This window comes from Ornithodoros turicata, chromosome 2, assembly GCF_037126465.1.
Source record: "Ornithodoros turicata isolate Travis chromosome 2, ASM3712646v1, whole genome shotgun sequence".
Taxonomy (NCBI): Eukaryota; Metazoa; Arthropoda; class Arachnida; order Ixodida; family Argasidae; genus Ornithodoros; species Ornithodoros turicata.
The window spans coordinates 85,912,119-85,935,612 of NC_088202.1; the positions used below are offsets into that span (position 1 = coordinate 85,912,119).

General features: G+C 44.4%; 1 protein-coding gene across 1 annotated transcript; it reads left to right on the forward strand.

Annotated features, from left to right (window-relative positions):
* Positions 1–3,005: 3,005 nt before the first annotated feature.
* On the forward strand, positions 3,006–23,408 carry LOC135385654 (amyloid-beta-like protein). The gene is made up of 10 exons (XM_064615106.1): positions 3,006–3,220; positions 6,958–7,137; positions 9,354–9,696; positions 10,020–10,270; positions 12,533–12,628; positions 12,698–12,856; positions 14,844–15,002; positions 16,511–16,685; positions 20,191–20,468; positions 21,436–23,408. The coding sequence occupies exons 1-10, from the start codon at positions 3,146–3,148 to the stop codon at positions 21,700–21,702; spliced, it is 1,983 nt and encodes a 660-aa protein (XP_064471176.1). The 5' UTR covers positions 3,006–3,145; the 3' UTR covers positions 21,703–23,408.
* Positions 23,409–23,494: the final 86 nt, after the last annotated feature.

Here is a 23,494-nt window from a genome sequence, read left to right on the forward strand (position 1 = left end):
CATAATCACGTGACTAACCTATTTCATTTTGCCAACTAAGTGGATAGTTCTGTTTTCTTGTAAACGTTCCCATTGGGACGTGAAAATTTTGGGCTATTTAAGTTGGCGCACGCTGATTTTAAGCAGCTCGAGCGGGGGCTTAAACTACCAGAAGGTCTGGGACCTGGTCGTTACTCTTCCTCCCTGCCGGGTTTGTGGTCACCAGCCAGTCATAAGTCAGTTTGCTCTTGTTGTAAATAGTGTGAATAATTCCTGTTGTTGTTGAGTACTTTGCCTGTCGGACGTCACCTTTGGGAACCAGCCCTGATCACCGAACACCACAACGGACCAAACTCTCAGTAGACCGAGAGACACGGGGAAGGAATCGTACTACCCCTTCACTGGCTTTTTTTTTCTTTGGCTACAGTCGTGACGAACTGACGATGCCCACTCGCCTGTTGTCAACAACGGCAACCCTATTTCGACATTACTCCCCCCACCGCGCGGGTTTAGCACCCGGATTCAAAACCGGGCGCCAGCTGTGCTGTCCGGGGTGTTTTCCTGGGTTTTCTTCAGACGCTCTTAGACAGATGTCGGCACAGTTCCCCGTGAAGTCGGCCCAGGACGCGCGATCCCTGCGATAGACGTGATGTTGCACCCCTGAGCGTGGCCGACTACGGCAAGCAGTTTAGCAGGAATTTCTCCAACATCCCCACACTCCATACATCCCCAAAAATACAACGCTCCCAAAATACCCACGAAACAGCCCAAAATCACTCCAAAATAGACGACACAAAAAAATGGCCAAAAAGAACAGCAGATACGCGGGTCCCCCCATGGAATTTCAACACCCTCTTGATGTGTCTTTCAGTTGCACGTAACGCCAATGGGATCTGCTTTACGCACTAGAAACTTACTGTGGAGGATTGCGTTTACTTTATGAAACCCGATTGTGTACGTGTGTGACAAGAATATACCCTTCCGTGACGCCAATTTACGATATTTGGATCCACGAATGGCTTCGCATGTTCAGGGTTGCTGGTTGCGTACGGATCCAGACCCTCACTTCGCGGGCGGGGGTTCTTTGTCGACGCGCGTAACCGGGGAGGGTAGAGGGGGAAACCAATGTATAACCTGATGTTTTGGGGGGCGATCGGCCAACCGCCCCCCCGCCCCCCTGGATCCGCCACTGATCTGTTTGGACTTGTCATTGCCTTCAAGAAGTTCTATTTTAGGTCAGACTAGTCTTGTCGTTTTTGTTTTAAACCACTGGTGGTCATGGGGCCGGTTATAATGTATGCAATATCAACTCGCCAACACAATTTCTCTCCTTTCATTGACGCTCGTACTACATATGGAAGAACTAACAAAAAGTATGTGAGGAGTACAAATTAGGATTACAGGTCCTGGGACACCTATTTGCACGAAAGGTACAGCGCAGCGCGCAGTCCTGGTGCGCAAGAGAGCGTTCGATCTCGCGGGTCAGAAAAACTCCTTCCCTCGGATTCAAGTCTGTGACGTCACGTAATCCCTCCAATAACGAGGCGCGCCGCCTTCTTTCTTCTTTTCTGCGATCGTATTTGGCGCCTCCCGTCCCGCGCCTACGCAGAGTTGTCGACCGTTCGCCATGCTCCCGCGCCGTAGCAGACGATTCGCGGCAACCAATAAGAGTGCTCGGACGATCTGACGTCACAATACGCCGGAAGAAGTTGGAGAAATCGTTGTCGCTGCGCGCACTTTTGTAAACCAATTTTTTCGGCAAACGCGCGCTTCGCAAAGGAAATCTTTTGCGTGACAGCTCCTGAAGATATTTTGTTCATGTCAAGCGGTAGAAATATATATACAGGGTAGCTGCCCATGAAAGTTTACGCATGCCGGCGTGTTGTACTCACCAATTACTCGATGCAGGTGGAAAATTCCTGTGTCCGTGTGGAACACTAATTGGCACGTTTAATCGTTGTTAATTTCAGACGGACTCAACCTCGCAATACAAGGTTACAACCAAACACCTCCAAATCCCTATGGGAAAACAATCAAGATAGAAACCATGTTGGGAGTTGGGTGAACTTTTATAGCTAGCTACCCTGTATATTCGCTGTGCCTTTCATGCTCCTTTAAGCCAGTTTGGCACAAAAGTGATCGCATTTTAACCCGTCTGGTTCTTCGCCTGGTAAGTCGATTCTGAAATGGCGGGGAAAATGTGGCGTACTGGCACATGATTCGTCTTCGGTACATGTTTATTTAGTTTACATGTTTACTTAGTTTTGCGGTTGTTGATGGCATTTTTATCTATTGCACACAGTTTCTTTGTATTCGTTTTGTGTGATTTGCTGAGAGGAATCTTTCGGCTGGGATGTTATCGTACGACACATTTTACAAAATGCTATTACAGTGTCATGAAAATGTGAGTGCTTAGTATCTCCGTGAGAGCGTTGCAGCGTAAAAGCATGGCCACTTGCGCAAGTGGTCGTGTTAAAAGTATGTGAACATTCTTCACCCAGCTTCTGCGGACGTCCTTCGGGGATATCCACGGGGATATCGGCCTCTTTTAAGATGGCGGCGCCGGCGTCAAAGTTCAGCGCAGCACCAAGCGCCAAAAGCTCTAGCAGACGGTTCTCGCGCGCGCACGGCAGCACACACAAAAAAGGCAAATTAAACTTCCAACGTGCTGCGTTGTGTCGCAAAACATAGGGTCGCGTTCTCGCATCAAAGCCTGCAAAAAACTGTAACCTACACGCTTCTTCAAACACAGAACTGTCAAATATTAATGACATGTCTCTCTCTGCAGTAGGGCAAATTGTACTCGTGCTGCATATTGTTCCGACCGCTACCACTTGTGTCAGTTGCAAATGAAATCACCACAATCACACTTGAGAATTTTCATTGAACTGCAAGCGGCGAACCCGCAAGGTCACCAATTTAGCGCACGCACAGATTTACGTCTGCACGTTCATTCCTTACGTGGAGGTATTGCGCAGGCGCGTGGGAGACTGGCTCCCGTCGACACAACTTGCAATAAGCCTTTTGGGTGTGCGATTTGCGAGTCGTAACCAATCAGAGCGGACCTTGCACTCGCGTCGCGAAGGCGTCCTCGCATTGCAGCGGTTGCGGTGGAATTAGCAGTGACTCAGAAATAATTGATTTCTGCAGTTTTCTGCTCGCAAATATGGGACATTTCACGACGACAATTACGTGTTTATCTCTTTACCTGTGTTTGTGTGGAGCCGCAGCCTACGTTGAGGTATGTGGTAATATTTATATCGTCCATTTTTAGGGTGGGCGGCCGTCAATACACTGCGGTATCCCATGGGTTCCTATTTGATAGCTGGGCGACCTGTTCGGTTCGTGGAAGTTATCTCACTGAAAGTGATTGGGCTCAATTTATCGTTGCGACAATGACTTCACAACACCCAAGCGACAGCCGTAATGTAGTGCTGTTAAGGATAGAAGTTAGGCCAAAGGATCGGTCAGCCATAAAATAGGAGGTGCAATGAGCAGTATGCCTTTTGTTAGAGTATTCTCGCGCCAAATAAAATATTTATAACCATGGCGTTGCTTTGTTGGACCAGTAAAAGAAGAAAGCGTAAAGTGCAGACGACTGTCGCACTTCTTGCACAAATAAGACATGAAAGGAGAGAAAAAAAAGTGACACATATAAAATGTGCCGCACCTGCTCGCTCGTATGTAGCTTTTACACTTTGCAATCTGGGACAAATTGTACAGATTGTTCAGAAGTGTCCGAATAAGCTGAAATGTCTTTTATACATTCACTACGTGCACATCATTTTATAAACTAGAATGTCAGTGTTGGTTCGGCATTCATGTGGCATGGCATTTGCTGCGTACGTTCTTGTGCTTCACATTGATCGATAACTCGGATACTGCTTCGGCATGTAAATTACAGAAGAGCATACGATCACCCGAGTGTTGCAATACGATCCCTTTAGTTATGTCTGTATTCGCGATAGGGATATCCCATGTCGCATTTCCTGTGTTTCACAAAAGTCGCGTGGTGCAGTGGATACAATAAAGCCAGGAAGCACCTCGAAAGCACTATAGATGAGACACCCTTTAGCCCTATGAATGAAAAGCATTCTCATACACATGCACCAGAAAGAAAACACCTGCCCTAAATGACACACGAAGGCCATACTTTCCTTGATGAGGCACGCAAGGGGGATGTAAAACTCGTTTGTTCCCCTTTTGTAAGTGTGTACCTCGTATTTTATGCATCACATCACAATTGGTCAAGTTTGCATGGCATATTGAGTGTAAAATCACCGCAGTGTATGGCACTCCGGCATAGCATAAATGGTAATATACATGATGCAATACAACATACACCTCTCTCTCTCTCCTTGTGCTTGTTGAAATGCAGTATATCCTTTGCCTCAGAAAAAGATTGCCTCACTTTGATAAAAAAAAATCTGCAATCAATGCTGCATTGTTCGTCTCTAGAAAAAAGTATTGCATTCAGGAAGTCATTCGTTTGAAGTATGGAAACGTGACAGTGATGCAAGGGATTTGAAACACAACAAATGATACAACATATACCAGAGTAGGTACCATAATCCGGCAACCATGGAGTCTGCAGGCTGTTTCTGACATATTCTTTATATTTAACTTTTGTACAAAATATAGGAAACCCAGATAATATGAAGAATGTACTATGTATGTAAAATATTGAGTAAAAGTAAAAGGTGGCAGATTCTTACACCCTTTAACAATCCACTTTCATTACTGCATCTTCCTCCTCATAAGGAGCAGACATACCCACTGAAATGATATCAGTGGCAATGCTTAGTATGCGGAAGTGATTTTGACCTAGTTTTTATTGACTACCGTTTTGCTTTGTAGCCTATCAAGATCCCTTTTTGACATGACTGAGTTTGATTACACCAAGACTGGAAGGTTTAGGCTCGCCTGGTTCTCCCTTTTTGTAACCTTCCACAAGGCTAAACTTAGTATGTGTTACACACAAGCACCACAACTGAAGCCGTACTGTCGCAGAGGTTCAGGTCACACTGAGGCATGCTTCACAAACTGCAGAGAAAATAAGAATAGTTTGGCCAACAAGCCTTTGGGCACAGTGGTGCAGCCAGAAAAATATTGTGGAGGGGTTCTGTGGGCACTTTACGTGGGGGCAGGGATTTCACCCTCGTTTCACTCTACCAAATGCACTACCAGTGGTACAATTTGAGGGGGGTTTGACACCCCCCCTCCTGACTATGCCACTGTTTGGACATTTCACATGTATGGACTGATTTATTGTGCACAAGATTCCCACACCTTGTACGTTTTTGGAGCACAGCTGAAAAGTACTTGCTTGCTTCATTTATGTTTGTCATTCGGAGTTAAGCAAGCAAGATTATCAGGAAGCAGTGGCGGATCCAGGGGGCTACCCCCGCACCCTCCAAATCATTAGGTTTCCCCCTCCCCCGCTACGCATTCCGACAAGGACCCACCCCTAAAGCAAGGTTTCAGATGCACCCCTGTCAGGAATGTAGGAATGTATTGTTTTGTATGCAGTGGATTAACTGACTAACTGAACATAATGCTGTTTCAGTGGTCTGAGCCAAATATAAGTGTTGAAGATAAAGATGATGACAATGCAAGACCATCCTCGTCTCATGTGCTTGTTTTCAACATGGAGAGGCATATGTGTCTCTCAGCCAAAATCCCCAAGCAGGTGCTGAACACAACATGCTAATGTATTTACATCAGCATCTTGTCTTGCTTGTTATTCTTTTGATTAATTTCTTCTGTTGAAGCTTTTTTTTATATGGTCAAGGTTACCCAAAGATATACCATAATGTCCTGCATATACCCCCCCCCCCCCCTTTCAAAAATTAGTGAAATACACCACGGAGGTGAAGGTAGCAGCGCAAACAGTGCACACAAACCGTAAACTCTGTCACTGTTAGTCTCCACACTAATTAAAGTCCTTGCATCGCGTATGTGATTACATCCATCACAGCGTCCCGAGACATTGAGGTCTGATATGACAATGTCATTGTAATAGTAGATCTCGATCTCCTTGCCCTTCTCTCTGTCTCCTTCTCAGTAGTGGTAGCCATCTGAAATGAATTCAGAATCACCGAGACCACAAGGACGTCTCTTACTTCTTGGGCCTACCATTAGCTCACCGTTCCCACTTCACTACCTCGGCTTGCTTTTTTATATATTTCCTGAGCATGACCACTGCACATGGCGCACAGCTCTTAGACACTTTTTACTATGTATAATGCATGAGTTATGCACCAGGAAACATGGTATCTCAATACAACATCCACTTCTTCTGTGTGCATAAGAAATAATAATTGCACCTCCCACCTTTGAAGCCTCCCTAAAGCAGGGTCATAGTTACAGCAATGTTTCAGTCACATAATCCTACCTCCTCACCTCTGAGCAGGAGTCCTGCAGAACCCACATATTGTCCCGGGCTTTTGGAGGTTTCAGTCCAATAACATCCCTGATCCGCTATCTCTGCCTCGGATTCGGAGTACATATCTGAAACGTGTTGAAACATGCTGTTGCTCTATGTAGCTTGGGAACTTTTGCACAAGAAATGTCTAACAACAACAACAAACTTTATCTTGAGATGATGAATGGGGAGTTTCATCACCAGGGGCGATACTCTACCCCATTGCTGGTGGTGATGCGAGGAGTGAAATCATGAACCCTTCACAATATGGATGTCCTATGGTATCTGGAAAGGTAAAGAGAGCATTGGTGGGTTGGATGTGGCCAGGGACCAAGCAATTTTGTGAGAGAGAGGGGGGGGGGGGGGCGAGAGTCCAGCTCGTTAAGGGATCCGGTGAGTACGATTCGGGAATGTTGATAGTGTGGGCAGTGGAGAAGAATGGGCCCTAGATCTTGAAGAAATGTGTAACATGCACACAATCATTATGCACAGTGCATTGTATTACATCTTTTTGGTACACAGAATGATGCTATAGTGATGTTTCTGACTTGCAGTCAGTGGCTGGAAGTGTGGACCCCGACCTGGGTCACTTTCAGCCCATGGTGGCTTTGCTGTGTGACCATGGCAAGGTACACAACCAGTACCTGACTGAAGGCCAACGATGGGTGTCAGACCCTGACCCCAAGGCTGTGTGCACCAAGGAGAGGCTCGAGATCTTGGAGTACTGTCGGAAGGTACGTATCACTATGCTTCAGATCACCAGAATGCATGTGTGTGGTGCGTGGGTATGTAAACTGCATGTACACCACACCACTATTTTGAATATGATTGCAAATGGGTATTGCAAGTTTTTCTCGTGCAAGTAGCACGATTTTCTTATGTGAGCCTGAATTGGCAATGCCTATGTCATGCCGACACATGCAACACGTTCTTGGACTTTGACTAACTTGCATGCATCACTTAGCGTAGAAAATCCTACTTGAAGTGACGAAACTTGCTGCTGTGACAAAAGCTGTGTCTATAGCATTGGGATATTCATCGTATATTTCGTTTCGTTTCGTTTTATTACCTTAAGGGCCGTAAGGCATTAAATAAGGGGGGAGGGTTACACCAAAAGAGGGCAATTGCACAGTAACAAAGGTCACTAAGAGAACAAAAAACGAACATTCTTTCATTCTTACAACCTATTTCGAGAAACAACACAGCATACTTAATTATTTGTACGCACATGCGTAAATACATTAAAAGAGATACAGCTCCTCGCACATGTTAACAAATCGTGCTTGTCCGCCGCCTTGGAAAACGTCTGACGGAAGCATGTTCCAATCCCGTACACCTGACAACAGGGGCGAGTTTTTATGATACTCCGTCCGTGATAGGGGAACAAACAATGTATGGGGATGGCGTGTACGTTCAGAATAGGGCGGTGCCGCAGAAAGATAATCAGAATTTGTATCGTAAAGATTGTAAATTATTTGTAGACGATGAATCTAGATTTGTGCAGTAAAGCCTCCCAATTCGACCAACTTCCTAGGTCGGAGAACATGAACTGTTGAAAATATATGGGGAGTGAATTTCCTATGTTGAGCACCTCCCTGTCTTGGAAGTGGGACAGGGCTACGCCGTACAAAAATGTGGTCTTGGTTTCCTCAGTCCTAGCCTGCCCGCCTTCGTGGTGGAAAGGCCCGAGACAAGACAAACTTTTTCATGCCTTCGTATTTTTCTCTCCCCGAGATAATCTGCAGACCTTTTTCGGGTGGTTACTGTACTCCCTTGTCAGTCTACGTCGTTACCCTGCTTTGGCGTTACCACTTGTGTTCAATTTCGTTTGTAGCATTTGCTCTACCGTTCATTTGCGTGTAGCGTTTGCGCTACCCCACCAAAGCCCTTGAGGAAGTGTCCCATAGCCTGTACTGAAACGCCATAGCGAAAGCTTGTGGAATTGATGCTTGAGAAAAAGAGAGCAGCTTTGGGCTGTCTGGAGGAGCCTGCGGAGAATCTATTGCAGCACGATGGGTATGAGACTGCAGCCTTTGGTGATAGCATAAGGGTAACAAGTAGGGTTCCGCGTTTTCCGAGCTTATTTTGGGGCAAATTTGGAGGTTGTTTTTCGGAGTTTATTATTTTCCGTTAAATTTGAGTTTTTCTGAGTTTATTTTGTAGGGTTCAGTTAGTATCCAAAATTTGGGAAAAACATTGCGATTTATGGAATGAGTGGTACACTAAAGAGCGTGGCAGAACCGGTGTGCGATGTCATCAGCATCATCCTTTTGTTTGCGATCACGAGTGATGCAGTCCGCCAGAGAGCCCTTCTGGTGGGAATGACCTGCAACACACCTTTGCTGTTAGTATTATGCGTTATGACTGATGATACAAAGTACAAATCTTACATTACATACAAAATTAAAATAATGTGTGTTGTACAATGAATTACTTACCTGTGTCTACCCGTGGATTCTTCATTTGGATGTGGCGTTGAGAGTTGAGGTGTTCAGTAATTCTTAGATGCACCTTTTCTGTTTGCGGTGCTTACTCTTATGTGACTGTACTTGCAGACGACATCACTATTGCGATCACCCGACGATGCGAACATCTCGAAGTCAGGGTATTCCTTGACATAGTCGGAGCGTAGCTTAAAAATGTTTCACACTCAGTTTCTGTGTCTCGCACAGCTCCCTAATTCATGTATTGTTTGCACCTGAGTGTCTCACATAGGGAGGTTTCACTATTTTGTCTTTCTACTGTCATGCAGCCTGCAGCTTTTGTTCTGCAGAGGCTGTTGACTTCTCTGTTTCTTTTTTGTTTGTTTGTTTTCTCTCTCTTTTTTATTTTTTTTTTTTTTTTTGTGTGTGTGATGAAAGCTGAAGCTGTGAAAGGGATAAGCCTACATGGATGTTGAGTTGAGAAGTGAGTTGCCATGGTGACAACAAGGTTGTTGTCGCACCTGCAGGTGTACCCCAAGCGTGACATCCGCAACATCGTAGAGAACATGCATTATTTCAAGATCAGTGGCTGGTGTAAGGTGGGACAAAAGCGTTGCAAGGGCACGCACTGGGTGAAACCATTCCGCTGTCTGGAAGGGCCATTCCAGAGTGACGCTCTGCTTGTTCCTGAGCACTGCCTCTTCGACCACATTCACAACCAGAGTGTCTGCCAGAGCTTTGACCAGTGGAACCGAACTGCAGCCCACAGTTGCCAGGCACGGAGCATGCGGCTGCGCAGCTTCGCTATGCTCCTGCCCTGTGGTGTGGACATATTCTCGGGTGTAGAGTTTGTCTGCTGTCCAAAAGAAGGTGCGTCATTATTAGTTTTCATATAAAGCCGTAATGTATAAAATTTTGTAATAGCTACATTATGAAGTAAAGAGATGGCATAACACGTTCTTCTAAAATACTTTACAATTCAAATTCGTGAATGGGACTGCAGGTGGAAGACAGAATCTGTAACAGTAAAACAAAGCTCCAAAAATCGTACTGTTTGCTAAGGTACTCATGCAGCTGCTTTCGCACACAAAAACGGAGCACTACAATTTTGTGTAGAGTGAACGTGGCAATCATAATCTGTTTCCTGGATAGCATTACACAAGTTAATCATTCAGGCATACTTGTGATTTCAGATAAGCCTAGTCGGACATCAAAGGATGAAGACAAGAGCAGTGATGCCTCTAGTGAAGACGCAGACTATTATTATGATGATGACTACAGCGATGAAGATGCGGAAGAAACTACTACAGCACTTCCAACAACCACTACAACTGAGCGCCCTGTGGAATTCTACTTCAGTCATTTTGACAGCAAGCATGAGCATGAATCTTTTAAAGAAGCTCAGCGTACACTTGAAGAGGGTCACAGGGAAAAAGTCACCAAGGTAAGAAGCCCTCTGTCCCTCTTGAATATGAAATGTAATTTGGACTACAACATCTTGTGTGGAGGCTTACTGCAGGATTGGTTGAAAACTTGCAAAATCTTGTTGCAACCCAAGCAACTCATCAGAAGGCTAGGAATGCTTGCGTTTTGGCTTGTCTCATATTTTGTTGAAAGGCTGCTTAGCTCTGGCATAGATTGGGATGAATGGATCATTGGGTGTTTAAGAATGAAAAGGAGGGGATAATCTTTACATGCTGCTCATACTTAAACCAATACATACAAAAATTTGTTAAATTATAATAATAGGCTCCACGAAGCCAAAAGTACATACACATTTTTGAATAACAGGTTATAGGTTGCAGTCAAGTAAAACATGATTTGGGACAGGATTTTGACTCTGGTATATTACTGAAAAAATGGCATAAATGCAAGAAAGCTGGTGGGCCATACCCACGAATGGAGAAGCTGAGCTTGGAGTGCTTCTCACACTTGAGATGAACACAAGATGCAGAACAGCAGTGCTTAATGTGTTTTTTGTAGGTGGTGTGCGAATCCAAATATTTGAAGTCGAATCGAATTGGGGTGGTGATGGTGGTGGAATGCCGGATACTGAATCGAATATCAAATAGTCGTGCAACCTTTACAATATGTGCCTTTCACACTAAAAGTTTGCAATTTCTAGCCCATGTCTTTAGTGTAATTTTTCTGGCATTAACTGTTACAAGAGACACATGTAATTCTTTTGTGGGGAGCACCTATTCTTTAATGTTACATGATAGTGTTTCCTGCTTTTCAGGTGAGTACTTACTGGGTAATTATCTTGATTTCAAAATTTGATGTCGGGCAGCGTCGTGTTACACAGATGAGACTGTAATTGTTTCTGAACATTCATAGGTCACTTGTGAAATAAACAAATTGACGTCCTGCCTCAGCTTTGCCGTGAACGTCCTTTAGCTTCTTTACTGAGTAAGCTGCGTTGCTGAAATTTTGAACATAAGGGACATCGTTAAGACACCCTTTTTGTTCCTAGGCTGTAGGCATTACTTAAGGGGTCTTAACTTTTAGAGGCAACGTCCCAGACATCGTATCAAAATTCCCCGCCGGCACCGCTAAAGTGCATGTGGGAGGGACGCCACGCCTTTCTCAGGCGAAGTAGGCACAATAAACTTCGACTAACGTTATCTTAAGGTAAACAACAGTCTGCCTCTGTTGTTCCTGCAGCACTAGCAATTTTGTAGAGCAGGCTTCACCTCATGCAGGGAGGCATTAGGTGAAGCCCACTTTCGGAGAGGTGTGGTTTATATTCGGCGAATAGTCTAATACAGTCAACCCTCGTTTTATGAACCCTCAATTTACGAATTCCCTCAGTTTATGAACAGTGTGACAAGGAACCAAATTTTTCATATGTATTTCTCCCTTGGTTTATGAACCTCCGATATGATGTGAACGGATTTTCGGGGAACGAACCGCAGAACACATGTGTTCTGACCTCGATTTATGTACGGGGACATACTGGGATCACGTCAATAAAGATGAACAAAGAATGAACGTCAAGCACCTGTGTAGCGTCCCATAGCCACAATAATTACCAGAAGCGACAGTGCTGACGGTGAACACATATGTGAGCCGCTTGATGATGGTGCTCTAGTGCAGTTGTCAAATGATGGTGCCGAGAGTGATCATAGTGATAGTGAAGATAACAAGGAGGACTGCTCGCTCAGCGTGGAATCACATCCACAGTGCGATACGGTACTTCAAGGACCGGGTGGACGAGTCAAGTGCCAGATTTCTATCGTCTCTTCTGAACAGGATAAACACAGCAGAATGTATGGTGCAGAGCATGATTACAGAGTATTTCAAATAAATAAATAAACGTAATCTCGTGCATTTCCTGTCGTGTTTCAGCCCGTTTCTCTTCCGCGTACCTTGCACCTCGAGTTATGAATCCCTTGATTTATGAACGAATTTTCGAGGAACGAAGGGTGTTCATAAATCGAGGGTTGGCTGTATTTGGAAAACCGAGTATTGGGTATTCAGTTCGCACATCGAATACTTCAAGTGATTGATATTCGATTCAAACTCAAATATTCGCACACCCCTAGTTTTTTGTTTGGTCATAGCGTAGTTTTGACTTTTGATGTGTTTTTGTTATTATGGCAAACATTTACCCATATCTCACACCATCTCTGCTTGTGGGTAGTATTAGGAAGAGCATTAGTACGGCCATGAAAGAAGTAATTCAATAGAAGTTGTCCCGGTACAGGTTATGAAAGAGTGGAGTGAACTGGAAGAACATTATCAACAGATGAAACAGAAGGACCCTAAGGGAGCTGAGGAGTTCAGAAAGAAAATGAGTGCGGTGAGTGGCAGGGTGATTTACGAGCACCCGTAGTTGAAGCACAAAACTGAAAGTGTCCTTGCTTTCCAGAGGTTTCAGAAGACCGTAGAGGCATTAGAGGAAGAAGGAGCAGCTGAGAAGCGCCAACTTTCTGCCATGCATCAGCAGAGGGTCCTTACCATTATCAACATGAGGAAAAAGTCTGCTATGGACTGTTACACAAAAGCTCTGGAACAGGCACCACCCAAGGTACACCAACACTGCGTGTGAATTACCGTATATACGTGCATAATTTGTGCACTTTTTTTGTCCAAAAAGTCTGAAAAGTTGGGGGCGCAAATTGCGCGGGAACGTTCGTAAAGATATTCAAACGATGCAAAATTACAAAATATTGAGTATGCCGATCATATAGGCTCCTGGTAGAGCCGATATTGACGCCGCATTGCCAATATCGACACTGCATTGCGCAAGTGCAAGAGAACTACTCACCTACCCCAGAACCAGTGACGGTCGAGAGGCAAAATGCAGGGCCCTCTACCGCTCATCGTACCGGTGAAGTACAGTAAGACACAGCGACGCTACTGGAAGGCGCCACTAGTCGCACACTGATAACCAAAAGCACACTATGTTTGCCAACTTTGTCATGTTGTGTTGTAAGTTCATAGCGTGTTTGTCCAGCGTTTCTATCCGCGTTTGTTTTGCAGTTAGAGTAACAGTCCATCACGTCAGTGGACCATCATCCAAACATGGGCGCAAATCAAACAAAAGCACCACAGTAACTTCAATACCACTAACAGTGTTGCAAAAACCATGTGGTTGTAGAAAACCACGTCGTTGCGAAGGTGTGGTGCCCAAATTACACAGTTTATTTTCTTGGAGTTCTTCATGCCAAACTAGGGGTGCACAAATTATGCGATGGTGCAATATATGCGATCTGGTATTATATCAGGGTGCAATTCTCTCAAGAATTCAGTTTTTCTGAAGCTGGGGCTGTTGCTTAAAGGGGAACTGAGGTGACCTCCAATATCTTCCTTTTTTTTTTTGGCTGCTGCATATTCTGAAATGAGTATAACAAGCTCCTGTGGCAAAAGAATGACAAGCACAGGTAACCTGTAACACATGCGAGGCCATCTGTTATGCACACTACTGAAAAATCCTCCACTCTCGGAAAGAGCGTATCAGAGAATGAGGGAAGGAGAAGGGTACGTCGTGACTCGTAGCTTACTCCCACGGTATGCGACTTGTGACATAGGCTGGTGCAACTCAAGCAGGTATGAGCAATTTGTTTGAGCTGAGAAGAAAGAAAGAAAAAAGACACAGGACTTGCACCATCATGTGCGGATCGTGTCAGCCATCGGCGGTAGCTTTCTCTGACTTTTTTTCTTTGTAAATTTGATTGCGGAGTGACATACACAGCAAAAATATTTTTTGTTATTCCTGATGGACAGCTTGACAAATAAGAGACTGTTATGAACCATCCCTCCCTTCCCTTCCTTTAAAGAAAGAAATTGATGTCTTCCTCTATCTCCAACATTCTCAGTATCAGCTAATGAGAAGCTTCTGGTGCTGTGACTCATTGAAGTTCCATTTTGAAACAAAAATCTTGTTGAAATACAGATGAGAGGATCGTTATTTGCATTCTTCAAGCATTCTTGGAGAAAAACCTGTTCATATGGCTCCTGGTTGTTGATGCTATGTTACATCTTCTTGGCTTCACTTCATGAAGCCAGTTAAATGCTTAGTTTGTGTAATGTTCTCATGCATTCACTAAAAGGTCATGTGCATCCTGTAGATGAGCCTTCCACATAAGTGTCTTCAGCTTCTACGTTTTCCAATACGTGATTAGCACCCTGTAACAAGAACACATGGAGCCCCTAATGATAATTGCATCGAGCGATCAGCATACAGTAGTGTTCAGGGGAAGGAACAGAACGTGGAAGAAGGAAGAAAAGAAAAACGTGGCACATCTGGCTGCAAAGTTCACACGCAGTACACAACAAGTGAGCTCCACCAATGCTCACACGAAGTCTTGGCTTTGCTTTCATGTTGTGTGCAATACACAATCCCACTGTTCCCATTCCCACTGTTATAAGGATGAGTGGGAATGCACAAGAACGCAGTGCATTTCTTGCACAAGATAGCTTCTTTGGGAACAAACTTCTGCCTTCGATACCTGCCATAAGTTAACTGTTGACTGGATTGCTAACTGCTATTCACTGCTTTCACTGGTCTTCAGACCAAGAAAATCGAAAAATGTCTGGAGAAATTGCTGCGCGCCCTGGAGAAGGACCGTACTCACACCCTGCACCACTATCGTCACCTTCTCAGCTCCAATGGCAAGCAAGCAGTACAAGAAAAGGGATCCCTCTTAGAGCACCTGAACAATTTGCAGCAGGTTTGTGCCATCAGTCTTGCTTTGTAGTATGGAGAAATTTGTAAATGAAATTCGCATTGATCAACTTCATTTCATTTCACTCATTCATTCACTTATACATATTAACTTTCATTTGTACGTAAAATCTACTTACACATTTCAAGTCATTCTCTTGCCTCCCCCTTTTTGTTATCTCTTCCCTTTACGATGTTGCTGCTCACACAACCGCGATCAAGCTCTGGGTCCTCTGTTGTATCTGTCTTTTGGATCTTGTTTGTTTGTTGAAAATATCTACGTCATCACAATCGGAAGCTATCATCTTCAGCACCTTTGCAAAGGGCAAAATGCAAGTAAAAAAGAACATGGGAGCTACGTTCTTGGGTTTCTTTTTGTTTTTGTTTTTTCAACATCAACCTTATGTGTCCCCATTCGCGATAGAAGGTCAGAGAGATGTCTGCTCTGGCGTTTCCTTTCTGCTACATACAAGCCCCACCTTCCAGCAACAACTGTGCAAAATTGTAGTCATTCTTGGGGATAGCTAAGGCCCCTGGTTTTCTGCTGCGGAAAATTCAAAATTCTGCGGCACAGACTTGTAAATTCCGCAATTCTCTGCGGCAAGCAGTCAACGGCTGCTTGAAATGGGAAACACGTTATTTTCTTGCATAGTGTGGGAACAAAAATATTTCATAAAATTACAGATTCAAAGCACTGTTGTGGCTCAGCATTACATTGTAAGAACTTTATAGGAAGGCGCTTACAATACATGCCCCGTGGAAGCTACAGGACACCCTTTTTGTTTCTCGGCTGTAGGCATTATTTAAGAGTCTTTAAAGGCAAACTCCCAGACATTAAATCAAGGTCCCCCACTACCACCGCTAAACTGCACACGGGAGGGACGCCGCCACTTCCTCAGGCGAAGTATACACAATAAACTTGGGCTAACGTTATCTTAAACTAAACTACAGTATGTCTGTTCTGGTCCTGCAGCATGGGCGGTTTCGTAAAGCAGGCTTCACCTCATGCATGGAAGCTTCAGGTGAGGCCCACTTTCGAGAGGTGTCGTTCGAATAGTCCGATGTTCGGAAATCCGAATAATATTAGCTATTCGATTCGCAAATGAAATACTTTGAATGATTGATATTTGGTTTGAATTCGAGAACTGGAATATCCGCACACCCCTAAAAATAAGGAATTTCATGAAATTCCGTGTGAAACGAAGGATTCCGCGATGAATTCGAGATTCCGAAATATTTCGCGGAATCGCGGAAAACCCGGGGCCTTATGGATAGTTCAAATTAATCTGTGTGTTCCCAGCTACTGCTCAATTAATGAATATACAACACCATGGATTCATGCACAAGTTTAAGCACGATGTATTGCCAGTTATGGAAATATCTTTTGATTGACTGCTTCGACTTCCAGTCTCAAATCAAAGATGGTTGTGAGACACATACTGGATTTATAACTGAAACATTCAGCCATTAAGATTGACAAAAAATGTGGTTATGTCTTACACGCGATATTTGCAGGTGGCCAATCAGAGCATCGCTATGCTTGACAAGGTCCCATCAGTGGCAGATAAAATCAGAGATCGCATGTTGACCCTGTGGCACAGTCTGCGAGGGCTCACATCAGACTCGGCTGCGCTCTCAGACGAAGCCATCTTGGATCGTTACCAGGAGGAAATTGATAAAAGGCAGAAAGGTAAAATAATTGCAGATTATGCAGTCAAGCTTACTCATGTGATACAGTAGTACGTGCTGTATGTGCTTACTGCACGTACAGCCAAGCTTGTTTATTACGATCTTCAGCATAATGAGGACTCTGATGTTATGATGAAATTGCTGGTTCCCACGAGCTTGCCCATTAAAATGCATATACATGTGCCCTCAATACAAGAATTGTTGTGAGAGCGCTTGCTCGCTTACAGTGATTGGAATCCTTCTGGAAGCCAGGGAAGCACATGAAAATTGTGGGACGTTAGTCTATTGCTAAATTAAAAACAGGTTTTACCAAATTTAACCCTAAAATATGAGGCTCTAATCATGCGCACCATTACTAAAGGAAGACGCGATGTTCCCATGTTCCCTCTGTCCCCCCACTCCTTCCTGCTTTCCATCTGTCCATCTCTGTACATCTGTCTTCCTGCTTTCCATCACTCCATCTGTCCACATCTGTACACCACTTAGCAGCTCAAACACGGAATTTATGCAAACGCGGAATTTCAAAAAAGATGTTCCCAGGTGAAGCCATGAAAGTATATACAGTCAACCCTCGATTTATGAACCTTCGATTTATGAATTCCCTCGATTTATGAACGATTTTTCGGGGAACCGAGGGTGTTCATAAATCGAGGGTTGACTGTACGTATTTAGCAGGCCCGCTCTGCTCAGTGTACAGGAGTGCCTCTGTAATAAATTGCGATGCCTCCACTAATGTGATGCATACCATCCAGTTTGATCTCATCATTACTGACACACTCTTCACCTCCGCATCCTGCACTACTGCAACATTGCCAATGTTTCTTTGTTTCTTTTGAATGGCATTCCGTCAGCGAACATCTATTGAGAAAAGCAAAACAAAGTGTGTCATTTCTACTTGTGTCACCAAAGTATAGTGCAATACCATAAATATGAACTTGAACGGGACTGAGGATTTGTTAGAATAGAGGGGACTTCGAACTAAAGGGAGTCTTACTGAACGAAGGGCTAGGCGCGTATTATCTGCATCGGAGGCACGTCATGGCTCGCCAGGCCTTGCAGCAGGGTCGTGGTGCACGCGATGCCACGAATATGGGAGGCTCGCCCACATTCTGCATACAGGCTAGCACGAAAACATCTCTGGGCAGAAAATAATCCATTATGCTCACCTGCATTCGTTTCGTCAGACGTGACTCTGACAACATTGTTTGTGATAAAGTACCAATTTGAGCCTGTTGGTCACACATAATAAAATTGCTAAAACAGAGCTAAAAACAATAAGGACGCCGCCTTTGTTGAAAGTGTAGTGCGTGCGTCCTGTGTCGTCCTTATTCTTCTTAGCACTGTTTTAGCGATTTTATTTGTTTGTATCCTTATTAAAAAAGTGAAAGAACGGGATCCACAAGGATCACCCCATATGTGATTATAACGGTGGTTCTCATTCAGTCCAGCCTTATTAGATCTCATTCAGGTGGTCCTCTATGTTCCCATTGGTTGAGGTCACACAGGATGATATTTCATTGTGGTCCAAATGTGGTCTATTTTTATGCGACCTAATGTGGTCTGTTCAATGTGGTCCTGCAGGAGCAGTTCTTTGATGAATCATGTACGCAGGACACACAGGCATCAGTAACAGGGTTTTATCAAACTTTATTACAACTTACAAGTGACAGTAGAGACGGAGACAGAGTGCGGTCCAGGTACCTACCCGGTTGGGGCTACTAGGCTCCCAGAAACCAAAAGCAAACGGAACAACACAGAAAATCTACTTGCAAGGAAGATGGATCAGCGAATTGTCGCAGTTTGTTGTACCCAAAACCAATCTTTTGTTCCGTTCACCATTCCCCACTCCAAGAGCAGCCGACTGGAAGTGGGAACGTAGCTTACAGGAGCATGGAAATAATTTGGAACATATATTTTTTCACCGCTTGATATGAACATACTGCCTTCATAAACTGTCACACAAAATATTTCCTTCGAAAAGCGCGAATTTCCTGAGAAAATTAGTTTGCAAGAATGCGCTCCGCGGCGACAGTCTCCCCAAAGTTGAGTCTGGCGTGTGGTGACGTAAGGCGACCGAGCACTTCATTGGCTGCCCGAAGCGTCCGCTCCCCGCCAGAATCGTCTGCTAGCTCCGGAATCGTGCCGACTTACAGACTGAGACGCTGTTGCTATTTATTTGCGTTTGACATTCACTTGCGTTTTTACATGATTTGTCTCGTACGTTTTGCATAAAACAAGACTGCGGGCAGTATAAAAGGTGTGGCTAGGCCTCTGTGTTGCCATGACGTCCCGGGTTGAGGTGGATCGTACGCGGTTGCGGTTTCTGTTCCGATTGTGCTGAGGTGTCGTTAATTAGTGAACAGTATTGTGCCTGTGTGTGCAGCATATATATATGATACGACTAAATACATTCCTGTCAGTTGGAGATTTACTCCATGTGCCATTGTTGTATGCTATGTATGACCATTCAAAAAAGAAAATGCTTATTTGGCCATGTGTTTTGGGGTTTCCCACAGATCACGAGCAGATGAACTCTACCGACTTTATTTTGGTATCCATGTTGTGCTTGTGGAGACGTTGTGCTCCTGGTATCAGTAAGATATGGTAAACGCAATGTTACACAGCTATGCATTCGTCGGTCCGCTCTTTCGCCTCAGAGATGCCAGTGTCCATGCGGTCCAGAGCCCATAGTGTTGACCACAACACGGAGAAGTCATGATGTTGATGGTCCACGACCTCTTCAAGTGAAAACACTGGTCACTGCGCCGCGTCTTCATGACTATGCATTTGTAACCAAGAAGAAGCACTATATTTCAATTCGAATGTTCGTTCACACTTAGCAGCATCACTTACCAGCCTCCGGTACATTCGTGTGGCGAAATCGAAGCTGGCGGAGCTTAGGCTCCAACTCCATAAAACGTTTCGTCAAGAAGAGCAGACGTGTCGCCTGAAGAGTGTTCAGTTCATCACCTGTCCTTTCCACGACGTCCGATGAAGAACAACGCTTCCTGTTCGGTCGGCTTGCCGGCGCCGCGATGCCGGAGAAATCACAAAAAAGAAAGAAAGAGACGGTGCGGCCATATGACGTCAGCGGCTGGCAGCAGAGTGAGGGGGCATTTCTGCCGCGAGATTCAAGGCTCCCTCGCGCTCCAGGATTGCGCGCTATGCTCAAACTTTTTGTGCGAATATGTATCACAGGGCTCAGTATCGTAATTTCTACTTCTCCCGTCATATTTTATTCCAATCATTTCCATGCTCCTTCAAGTAGAGTCGTTCTGTACTGTTTCTACGCGCCATTACGGAGATTCGTTCCTTGCTCGTCTTTCCTCTGGCACAATTATTATCTCTGTAAGGAATGCCTTACAAGTAATAAGGAAACTTCACTAATAGGCAAACACGTCCCTGACACGTCTGCAGCAGCCGCGCACCTCTGGGCTGGTGCGTGGTCAGGCACTACCAGGCAGTCTTGTTTGAATTAATGACAGTCAACTGTATTACCTTTCTAGAACGTGATCGCCAACACAAGGCTGAAGCTGAGCGGCGTCAGCAGCTGAAGGAGATGCAAGAGGAAAAGAAACGTGTAGAGGCAAACCACGGTGGTCATTTGGAACGGGAGTTTGACTCAGAGTCCATGGAGGATGAAAGCGTGATGCCCAAGTCCACAGCTCCTTCTACCACTAGCAAGGCCTTTGGTGGACCTCTGAGCAATGCAATTAGCCATGAACAGCTCCCAACTCCAAAGGTGGCCCACGTGCAGAATCATCTTTTCCACCAAAACGAAGCTGTAAGTGCGTCGCTTTATTGCTCCACATTTTCCTTTATCGAACAGTGCTTGAACTGACTAAGGGCCAGTGACATGCGCAGACTTCACACCTGTGGAAAGAAGAGAGTCAGTTTTTATAAAAGTTCTGGTTAGATTTGTTTAATGCTATGTTCCCAAGCAACAGTAGTAGAGTCCTGCATAACCTTCCTGCGGGTGCAGGTGGACGTAGGAAAGAAGACATGTTCCAAAAAGAGGAAAAGCTGCACCCTTGCTTTGTTACACATACTAATAACGTGGTCAGTGTGTACAACAGCACATAACTAGGGCAAGACATTTTCGGGTTATATTTTTCAGCACCGTCGGTGGGTAAATACTGGGTTATATTTTGCTTCTATAGTTTGGATGAAGGGTTGAACTGAACCTGACCCAACCCAATTCTGGTTGAATCGGATTGAATCAGGTGTAAATGTTCAGTTTATACGGCATAATACACATGACAGCAGTAGACAGAGTATCAATATTTAGTCCATGCACCTAAAAGGCAGCAGGGTCTCTGTTTTGACAGTTTGTATGAGCATATTTATACATTTACAACACATTTTTCTGTGTTAGTTATAATGACTTCGGATCCCCTTGACCCAGCAGTTTTCGGGGAAATAGACCAAACCGTGTTTTTGTTTATTTGAATGGAAGGGGAGGGGGCAATGTTGTGTGTAATCGAGTATAACGTTAAAAAGTCTGGCCCTACCTAACCCATAACCTATCAGGGACAGCCTTGGGGAGTACTCACAGCTCACGCCTGTGATTCCTCTGGTCACTGCTAGGGCGCAGATGGGATTTTAAAAAAAAATATGCAGGTTGCGGGTTTCATTTTGTAACAGAACATGGGTCACGGATCAGGCAATTCCGAGCAGCACAGCACTCTAACAATAAGGAGCTGCTTCCTTTTCCTCTATACCCCAATAATGCAACTCTACCTATTCTGCAGGGCTATTCAATCCACAAAGAGGGCATGCAGAAGTTCAAGTGGAATGGCAGTGTGTACATAACCCTGGCATTTGCTGGAGTGGCCCTGCTCACAGCGATGATAGTTGGAGTGGTCCTTCTGCGTCGTCACGCCCAACGCTCCCCACAGAGCCAGGGCTTTGTTGAGGTGGACCAGACAGCCAGCCCAGAAGAGAGACATGTGGCTAACATGCAGATCAATGGCTATGAAAACCCTACTTACAAATATTTTGAGAGCCACACCAACTGAGCCCCATCACACTTTTGTTGACGGTTCTTTCTTGCTGCAACACTGCAAGAGCCTTATTCTAAACGACACAATGCTTCTCAACTACCAGCTCAGTGCCGGGCTTCTTTTTTTCACTGTCACACTTTCAGTTGATTTCCCATTCCCAAACCAAGACTAGGCAAGTAGTTGAGAACAAATCAAGTATGTGACGTGAACTGATCCCCGCTGTTGCGTGCGCTTCGCTCGTACGATGGCGTTTACCAAATTGTAGCGCATTTGTTTCGAGGGGATGCACTCCAAGTAGAGGTCTGTAGAGTACTTTAGGTTAAAGCTTCATCTCTACAATGAAGGCTAGGCCAAGCCATTATTTATGCCCATTTTGTTGCTGCAGCTAACATTCTGCATTTATTTTATGTGTTCCTTTTTGAGTTTAAGGGACGGCGTCACAGTCTTCTTTCAATAACGACCTCCATTCCACTGCTCTGACTTCTTGCTACCTGCACTGCACTTGTCCTTCTCAAGAATAGTTGAGAACTTGTTTTACAGCAATGTAAAAAGAGAGAGAGAAAAAGTCTTTAGCAAAGGTAGTACGGAGCATCAATTTGAAACGTGGCAAGAGACCAAGGATTTCAAGAAAAACGGCAAACGAGGAGAAGCCAGCAGTTGAGGCACCATTACAACTACGTATTAATATAGTCAGAATATTTACCACATTTGCGCAGCTGAGCTTGGCTGGCGTGTACTTGAGGTCTGAGCGTGTACATTACTGTCGTAACCCCACCACAACATTTCCTTCTCATATATTCAATGTCCGTTATTGGCACACAAGCTCGGTAATTTTCCTCTTGGTGACAATACTAGAGCCGATAATTGTTTTTGTAGGTTTTAGAAAAGCACTGCAACAGAAATGTGTCACAAAGTTTTTTATGGTATGTATATATTGATATACGATACTGGAGAGCAAAAATGCGTTGTGCACGCATAGTTTTAACCTCCATTTCTTTCTGAAGGTGTGTTTTTGTACAGTTATTATGTAGTGCCTACATTTGCATGTGCCATTGCATCTGTTTCTTGTGAATACGTCATGTTGACCACCACCTACTTAACCCGATGTTCTCCGTGAAAGGTTTAGTTAGTGTGCAGTGTCCACATGAGGAAACACACACAAATATGGCGTAGGCCTTGTTTTTCCATTTGTGCCATTTTTTGAGTCGCATAATGTTACAGAGATTACATGTAGGCATAACTCTGCTTACTGCATTTTGAAATTAAACAGGTGTGCATAAGGGGTACTCTTACTGATAATATCCTAGGCTCGTTACTTTTACTCGTTAATTGTGTTACTTTTAATACAAGATGTGCCTGTTGGGTGTAGCATATAATGCTATTTGTGTGTGCTTCCTAGAATGCCAGTTTAACTTCAATGTCAGACCCTTAAAGCATAGCTACAGCTTCTGAAAAATAACTGTGGTTTGTGATCACATTTGTCATTGTCTCTGTGAACATATCACACGTCTCGATTGGTCAGCATTTCTTTTTATTACTATTACGTTTCGTATGTCTCTTCTTTTAGTTGGTGCTTTCCATACTTGCTGGATAGCCGTTATTCAATTTGCATAGACTCGTGAGTTTCTTGGAACAGCAGGTCACATAATGTAACCAAGTATGCATGTACATGTTCTTGGATGGACAAATTGAAATAAATTTGCAACCAGGTCTACAATTTATCTGGTCCTATTACTGTTTTCTAAGCATTGCAACACAGTCAGTGTTCTTGCACCTCCTATCTTTGCAGGTCAGAAGTAGTAGAGGG

Coding starts and splice junctions, on each gene's coding strand:
- LOC135385654 (XM_064615106.1), top strand. CDS start 3,146: ATGGGACATTTCACGACGACAATTACGTGTTTATCTCTTTACCTGTGT. Junction 3,221..6,957: donor GAGCCGCAGCCTACGTTGAG/GTATGTGGTAAT, acceptor TCTGACTTGCAG/TCAGTGGCTGGAAGTGTGGA. Junction 16,686..20,190: donor AATTGATAAAAGGCAGAAAG/GTAAAATAATTG, acceptor TTACCTTTCTAG/AACGTGATCGCCAACACAAG.